Here is an 8,332-nt window from a genome sequence, read left to right on the forward strand (position 1 = left end):
TGGCTCTGTAGACCAGGCTGGTCTCGAACTCAGAGATCCGCCTGCCTCTGCCTCCCGAGTGCTGGGATTAAAGGCGTGTGCCACCATTGCCCGGCTCCCTCTTTTTTTTTTTTTTTAAGTTTTTTGAGACATGGTTTCTCTGTAGCTTTGGAACCTGCCCTGAACTCTGTAGATCTGCCTGTCTCTGCCTCCTGAGTTCTGGGATTAAAGGTGCAAATCACCACAGCCTGGCCCCCTCTTCTACTTTTTAAAAGATTTTATTACTATTTTTTTAAAGATTTATTTATTTATTATGTATACAGTATTCTGTCTGCAGGTCAGAAGAGGGTACCAGATCTCATTATAGATGGTTGTGAGCCACCATGTAGTTACTGGGACCTTTGGAAGAGCAGCCAGTGCTCTTAACCTCTAAGCCATCTCTCCAGCCCTTATTACTATTTTTTTTTATATTATATGTGTGTGTGTGCGCCACATGTGGGCAAGTGCCCAAGGAGACCAGAAGGGGATATCAGATCCCTGCAGCTGAAGGGAGCTGAGCTGGCTGATGTGGGTGCTAGGACCTGAATTTGGGTTCTCTGGAAGAACAAGAAGTGCTCTTAACCACTGAGCAATGTGTCCACCAACAGTGCTCAGATTCAAAGCCAATTTCAGATGGGCAGACCTCGCTGGTGCCAACTACATTTTCTATCAGGTTATTTCTCACTTTAGATTTTTAAATTTCCTAGGTGCTGTCAGTTACAGAAAAACTCAATCGCCTTCATTCTGAAATTGAATATACAGTTTCTCTGACCACTTAGGCTATTTATTTGTTCGTTCATTTATTTATTTATTCTGTCTTTTCTAGAGAGTTCCTCTGTGTAGCCCTGGCTGTCCAGGACCCAGGAACTTGGAGACTTGCCTAGTGCTGGGAAAAGGCGTGCACCACCACACCTATCCCACCCTGCAAACCCCCTCTGCCTTACTTAGGCCACTTATATATATACACTACATAAAGTTTTTGTTTGTTTGTTTGTTTTGTTTTTGAAGCAGGACTTTGGAGTGTAGCATTGGAGTCTACCCTTGAACTCACTCTCACTCTGAAGACCAGCCTGTCTCTGCCACTGGAGTGCTGGGATTAAAGTGGGGCACTGCCACTGCCTGGAGTGTACATAAAGTTTAAGAAAGTCAATTAAACAGGGGTGCTCTGAGAAATTACTCCTTATTCTAACACAACGGTTCCTGAACTGACTTTACTGAACTAGTACTCCAGAATGTATACTTTTCCTACTCAGAAAGTCCAAAGTTAAAAACCTTAGCTCTGCTGTTTGGGCTGTGTAATTCTGGGAAAGTCTCTCTACCTTTGCAGCTTTGCTTCCTTCAAATGTGAAATTTGAATGCCTGCCCTCACAGGGTCAAGGAGAACAAAACTGGTGTAAAATGCTTAGCAGAACAGTAAACACCGTGCTGGGGAGTAAGAAAGACGAAATCCAGAGACTCTTCTCTGCGGGGAGGAGAAAGCTGTGCACGCTGCAGCACTTGGAGGCTGCCATCCTGGTGCGACTGGTGCAGGAGTTGTCCTCAGAGAATGCGCAAAGCAGCAGCATTTCCCTCAGAAGACTACAGCAGACCCTCGGGCCATCTTGTCTTCCACTCCATCACTCCCCAGAGAATAACATCTAACTTTTAGGAAAGGCACAAAAAGCCCCTGGGCCACACTCTGCTGACTTCTCCAGAAAACAACCCCCACAATCATTATCTACCCTTTCTCCCTAATGATGCCCCATTTAATCCTCTGGCCCCCTACCTGCCAGTACCTGGTAGTACCCTGAACCTCATCCCACTTTCCCACACATCTAAGCCTCTGCCCACACAGTCCGTCTGTCTGAATGGCCTTCTCTGTTCATTCAGCTAGCAGAACTACGCATCCATCAAGTTTCACCGTCTTCTCTCCATCCAGGCAGAAGCACCACTTTGCGGTAGCGTCCCTCTATCATTGCAAACTCCTTTAGTCAACAGATGCGGACGCTCTACTACCAGCCAGCCACTATGCAAGGCACTGTGAACATAAAAATAAATAATAGACTGTCTTTCCATTCCTCCCCCTCCACCCAACTAGCCTGGAAGCTTACTGGGGACAAGGACAATCTTATTCATCTTTGTATTCCAAGCACAATGCCTTGCATGTAACAGGAGCTCAATAAAATTCCTGCTGAAAAAGAAAAACAAATGAAGCATTCAACAGGCTCTTCACTCCCTCATGCCCAAGTACTCCACGTACCAGAAGTACAGAGTGTAAGGTGCTTTGCCCACCGACATCAGTGCCTGTGACGTGGTGTATAGCCTACCTCCTTCATTTGACTGGAAGCTCCCTGAAGGCAGGGAGGCCTGTCTCCTTTCCTTCCTCTAGATCTCCCCCTGGAGCTTAATACAGAGCTCGGCTCACTGGGGATGGTCAACACTGTTGACTAAGGCAGAATTCAAGAGTGACACTGCAAACAGGCTTCCCAGTGAGCGGTCTTGAAGGAGGACGCGAGAGCTTTTTACCTGAGCCATGCTGATTTTTCACTTAATGAACTCAAAAGTTCAGAAGTTCTTTATCCAGCTTTCCTTAAGACACGGTAGTTTGAAGAACTGTCACCAAATCACAGTAATGGCTCCTTCCTGTTCTTTCAGTTCAGTTGCCATAACGAACTGCCTTTGTCCTCTCAAAGAATTTAGCGTCCTCCAAAGGGAAAACAGGTGTTACAAAAATCCGAGGTCTGTGGCTTCTGCCTATTGTCTGAAGAAATGAGAGTCTATCAGTCTTGGTTTCCCAGTTGAATTTTCTTGGTGAAGCTCTAGGTCTGCTCCGGAAATCTGAAATCAGAAAGGGAGACGAGGCCCGTAAGTGCAACATCCTCAGGCCATACGCTCGCTCAACTTATTTTGCTGGGCGCTCTGAAGCTCGAAAGGAGGACAAGAGTCAAGAGCTTTCTTTCTGGGTCAGTATAAGAAACTGGCCTCCTGGGCAGGGAAGAGCAGCCAACAGGAGTAAAAGGAAGCTGGGTCTTCAGGAGAGACACTGCCAACAGAGTAAAGGCTCGGATTTGGCATCTTAGGAACGGAAGAAGGGGGCGGAGGCCCCCTGGGGCTTTTGTGCTGAGTGGGCCGGCCTGCAAGGCTGGCACTCCGCAGACGCTGGCAGAGCGTGGTGGAGGGAAGCTCGGGGGCCAACGCTGAGCGCCGAGGTGCCTGCCGGACACCGACGGGCAGTGCCCACACGTGAGCGCTACTCCGAGTCCGCGCGAAGGTACGTAAATCCGCCGCGGAGGTGGAGGGCCGGCGCGCTCTCTGCAAGCAGCCGCAGCGCGGGGACCGGAGCAGAGCATCGCGCGACCTGCGTGCTCGTGCCCGCGTCCCCTCCCAGCGAGCCCCCTCACCACGGCGGGGGGCGGGGCGGGGGCGGCCGCGGCCCTCCCCTCGCGGCCCCCTCTCTCCTCCCTCCCTCCTCCGCCCCGCTCCCCTCCCCCTTCGCGCGCGGCTCCCCACGGCCTGCGAGCTGCTGAGGAGCCGCCGTCTGCCTGCTCGACGCTGCCTCCCCGCGGCGCGCGGCTACCTGCCCGGCGCGGCCTCCCGCTGTCTCCTCCGCCGCGCGGCGCCTCCTCCAGGCCCTAAGCACCCGGTGCTAAGCTCGCGGCCGCCGCTGCCCGCGCCGGGACCGAGGCAAGTTTACAAACACCAACCCGGGGCCCGTTTCCCCGGAAGCACTTCTCCCTCCCCCTCGTCTTCTCTGCCAAGCGGCCACATCCACTTCCGGGCTCGGGAGCCTGGTCAGGAGGGGCCCGCCAGAGAGGGGTGAGGCTGGGGACGCGCAGAGTGCTGCAGCTGGCGAGTGGGCGGGGTGGCGATCGGCAGGACCGGAGGAGGAGGGTGCAAAGGGGTGCGCGTGCGCCCTGGTGCGCGTGCGCCTTGGCCGCCATCTTGACTGAGGGCAGACGCCAGGCTCGCTCCTGAAGTCTTTAGGGGCTGAGTGTTCTTTGAGAAGGTTCGCTAATTGAGCTGGTTGACTACTGGAAAAACTCCCTTTCTCTCCTGTTGCTCCTAAGTCCGGAGCCCCAAGTAGACGCTAGAACAGTTCGTACCCCGATCTTTTCATTTAACTTGGTCAGGTTTGTGTTTCCGGGCTTGTTATCCGGCGCAGTCCTGCAGACAGGTCACCTGGTAGTAGAGTTAAATCATTGTGCCGTCCTGCGGTACACGCTAAACCACATTCCGAGTGTGAGTCTCGGAGACGTTCTCGAAGTACCCAAGGCAGCCCTGCTCCGCTTCCGTAACCTTGTGCCCGGAGCTAGACTGGTTAGTTTCTCTCCTCCCTGTTCTGGGTGATCTAACCCAGGTTTCCTTGCAGGAAAAGGCCTTCTTTTTCCTTTCGGTGGACTTTTTGTTGCAGACTTGGACAGGCACGTTGCTCCCTGGGCCAGGCTGCATTTGAAAAGGGGAAAATTAAATCCATCCTCGAGCAGCTTAGCATTAGAGAGGGGTCCTATTAAAAGATGGAATACTCGAAGTGCACACTTAGCAGAAGGAAACAGGGATTCCACTTACGTTCCACTCTATTCTAGCTGCCGTCTGGTGAGTGTAGGAGACTTCAAGGCACTATCGAAGAAAACAAAAGTCCATAATGAAAAAAGATAAGGCTTCCTAACTATAGACCTGCACATTTTAGACCATTCAAGTAATTTCCACGATCCTCTTAGGATCATCCTAAAATTGACATACGACGGAGAGAAATGTCACCAGGAATGTTTTTATTATTATTGTTGTTGTTGTTGTTTTTTAGTTTTGTTCTGTGTTTGTTTTTGAGACAGGGTTTCTCTGTAGCTTTGGAGCCTGTCCTGGAACTAGCCCTTGTAGACCAGACTGGTCTCGAACTCACAGAGATCCACCTGTCTCTGCCTCCTGAGGGCTGGGATTAAAGGTGTGCGCCACCACCACCCGGCTTAAAGTTTTATTTTTATGTGTGTATGGGTGTTTTGCCTGCATGTATATCTGTGTAGCACTTGAGTGCCTGGTGTCCTTAGAGGCCAGAAGAGGGCATAGGTATTCATTCACCTAGAAACCTGCTAGAGACACTTAGGGTTAAGACTGTTGGGATCCACCCTGTGGGTGTTGTGAACTGAACCTGGGTCCTCTAGAAGAGCAGCCGGTGCTCTAAACTGCTGAGGCATCTTTCCAGTCCCTATTATTGTATTTTTGGTGCTGGGGACAGATGGGATGCATTTGGAATGCGTGGCCTGGCGTATGCTAGACACTCAGCTACTGCGCTGTCTCTACTACTCTCCACCGCTGCCCAAGTCTTACCATTTGTGAACTCTACCGTGAGACACTTTTTCTGAGGTCAGACAAATATTTTGTTACCCAGTACATGTTTTTCGATCACTTATAATGTGTCATACAGTATATTTTACTTTCTGTTTTTATTTGAGGTAGGACCTCATTCTGTAGCTCAAGCTGGCTTCCAAGTCTCCTAAATTCCTCTTGCTTGGCTACAAACCCAGTGGATAGTGTATATTTGACATCTGATGGGGGAAGGTGCACGCCCTTAATTTCAGCACTCGGGAGGCAGAGTCAGGCAGATCTCTGTGAGTTCGAGGCCAGCCTGGGCTACAGAGCAAGTTCCAGGACAGGCTCCAAAGTACAGAGAAACCCTGTCTTGTAAAACAAACAAAAACAGAACAAAACAAAACACAAACATACCACACAAAATGCCTGGAGATCAGGAATTTGGGGTTATCCTCTGAAGCAAAGTTCATATGCTTTGGCTGCATAACACTTTGTCAGGTGGTAGTGGCACATACTTTGAACTCACAGAGATCCGCCTGCCCTTGCCTCTCTAGTGCTGGAATTAAAGATGTGTGCTACCACTGTCCAGCCAGAGGTCAACTTTTGAGAGTCAGTTCTCCGCTTCTACTGTGTGGGTTCAGGGATGGAGAAACGCAGTTCACCAGACTTGAGAGCAAGGGCCCTTGCCTGCTGTGCCATTTCAAAGGCCCCAGTTTGTTAACTTTCTAACAATACGCCTAGTTAAAAGAACTTCTGGAGGTAGCTAGTTGTCCGGATCTCTTTGCCGTCAGGCAGGACTCCTCTGGTGTAGCATCCCTAACTCAGCCTTTCTGCTTCACTGCATCACTTCCCCAAATAGTGCTGCGATGAGTCCCGAGTGCGTCCCCACCTCATTACCTGAAGGCCAGCACGTGTGATGGGCTCCTTTGCTGGCTGCTAGCTGGAACCCACAGGATAAGCGCAGTCCCTGGGGCAGTGCCAGCCAAGCAGAAGTAGACAGTCAGTGTTTGCTGATCAAGCTAAACCATTCTCTTGAGAGCCAGTACGGTTGCATAATAGACACAAGCTGTCTAGTTCCTTTTGCCGCCCCTTAGACCTTTGATGATAGTGAATAAAGAAGTTGGGAAAGAGTCGCAAGCCTTTAATTCCAGCACTCCTGAGGCAGAGGCAGGTGATTTCTGTTCAAGGCCAGCCTGCTCTATGAGAGCTAGTTCCAGGCAGCTAGGGCTGTTACACAGAGAACTTTGTCTTGAAAAACCAAAAAAAAAAAAAAGAAGAAGAAGTTGGGAAATAGAATGATGTTCAAGGGATGTTCCTTATACTTGGGAAAATTTGGAGGTTTTTCTTTTTTTGTGTGGTGATGGGAATGGAACTGAGGGCCTATCACAGAACTACTCCTACAGCCCCTCCTTAACCATTTTATTATCATTATCTTTTTTTTTTTGAGACAGTGTCTCTCACTGTGAACTCACAGTGATCTGTAAAGGTGTGCACTACCACACTCAGCCCCTTCTCAATCTTTTCTTGTTTTAAAGTAACTTTTATTTTAATGGTGTAACTAAGGTGAGATTGTTGTATATTTAATTTGGAGGCACTGTTGTGATGCTTGGCTTTGTCAACCTGACATAACCTAGATACCGGACTCTCCTCAGGAACTGTAGAAATCATGTTGACCTTTGGACACATCTGTGAGGTGTTAACCTTGATTGTTAATTGATACAGGAAGACCAAGTCTTCCCTGATTTGGGGACCCTGGACTGTTAAGACATAGGTGAGGGCTAGTTGAGTACTAAGCATGCAGGTTGAGGGGGACCTTCATTTCTGTCTGCTGTTTCCTGCATGTGTATATATGCACCACACGCATGCAGTGCCTGAGGAGGCCAGAAGAGGGCACTGGGTCTCCGGCGACTGTAATTACTGTTAACTTGGGTGCTAGGAATTAAACCCTAGGTGTTCTATCCCCAGCACTGCACATGGAGCAAAGCAAAGTGAGCATAGGACTATGCACCTACGCTCACACTGCTGAGGCAGGAGTATTGCTTCAACTCAAGAGTGCTGGGTCAGACAGAGCAGTACAGCAGAACTCTGATTCCTAAGGCAAACAGTGCGATTTTGAAGTGTGTTACTGCTTCATAGAAACTGACTGATCCACTTATATAAAACTATATTGAGATGTCTGTTTATTGTGGGGGAGGTGTGCTGAGAGTCACAGTAGGAAGTCACTGTAGCACTGAGCTACACGCCTAATTTTCGAAAGTGGTGGTCTACAGGGCAAGCTCCAGGACAGCTAGAGCTGTTAAACAGAGAAACCCTGTCTCAAAAAAAAAAAAAAAAAAAAAAAAAAGTTGTGTGTCATTCTGTTTTGCTGAAGCTAAGGGTCTGGACATTTACTAAGACATTTTAAAAATATAATTCTTAATTCTATTTGTTTGCTTAGCGAACTGCCTGTGTGCATGCACTTGTATCTTTTGCAGCAGAGAACAGCAGCTGCAAATCCATCCTTCCACCGTTTGCAGTCCTGGGATCAAATTCAGGTCCTAAGGGTGGGTTACAAGCACCTTTAGCCATCTTACTACCCCTCTAAGGCATTTTTTAAAATTCTGTTTACCTGTTTTGTGTGTATGTGCATGTGTAGAGAGGTTGAAGGACAACTTCTCTACGAGAGTTAGTTCTCCACATCTTTCGTATGGGGTCCATGATCCAATCCAGGTGCTTAGTGGGAAGCACCTCTCACTTACCGAGCCATTTTGCCGGTCCAATATTTTCTACATTGGTACAAGGTTTATGAATGTTGACCTGTTGTAATATGAGCGGCGGGGCTGCGTCCCCAGCACCTGGCCGCCCGCACGGCTATTTTATGCCCCGAAATAATTACACGGAAACTGTATTCTTATAAACACTGCCTGGCCTCTTATTGGCTAGCTCTTACATATCGCTCTAACCCATTTCTAATATCCCTGTAACACCACCAGGTGTCTTACCAGGGAAGATCTTAACCTGCGTCTGTGTCCGGTAGGAGAATCATGGCGAC

General features: G+C 49.0%; 2 protein-coding genes across 6 annotated transcripts in view; one reads left to right on the top strand and one right to left on the bottom strand.

Annotated features, from left to right (window-relative positions):
* Znf740 (zinc finger protein 740) overlaps positions 1-3,651 on the bottom strand; it is a 9,071-nt gene extending 5,420 nt beyond the window's left edge. For 2 of the 4 annotated variants that reach the window (XM_013348691.2, XM_026782461.1), the window contains exons 1-2: positions 3,575-3,651; positions 2,325-2,835 (exon numbers count right to left, since the gene is read on the bottom strand). In XM_013348691.2, coding sequence (XP_013204145.1) covers positions 2,325-2,333 — 9 coding nt within the window. In that variant the 5' untranslated portion in view covers positions 2,334-2,835; positions 3,575-3,651. Of the gene's footprint in view, positions 1-2,257; positions 2,836-3,574 lie in introns of all 4 variants that reach the window. The other 2 variants (XM_013348692.2, XM_026782462.1) reach the window with 2 other exon arrangements.
* Positions 2,847-8,332, top strand: part of Csad (cysteine sulfinic acid decarboxylase) — a 22,488-nt gene continuing 17,002 nt past the window's right edge. Inside the window, exon 1 of one of the 2 annotated variants that reach the window (XM_005353825.3) lies at positions 2,847-3,268. The gene's annotated coding sequence lies outside the window, so the exon portion shown is untranslated. Of the gene's footprint in view, positions 3,269-3,607; positions 3,682-8,332 lie in introns of those variants that run through there. The other variant, XM_013348690.2, reaches the window with a different exon arrangement.

The sequence above is a fragment of the Microtus ochrogaster genome, chromosome 15 (genome assembly GCF_000317375.1).
Source record: "Microtus ochrogaster isolate Prairie Vole_2 chromosome 15, MicOch1.0, whole genome shotgun sequence".
Classification (NCBI taxonomy): Eukaryota; Metazoa; Chordata; class Mammalia; order Rodentia; family Cricetidae; genus Microtus; species Microtus ochrogaster.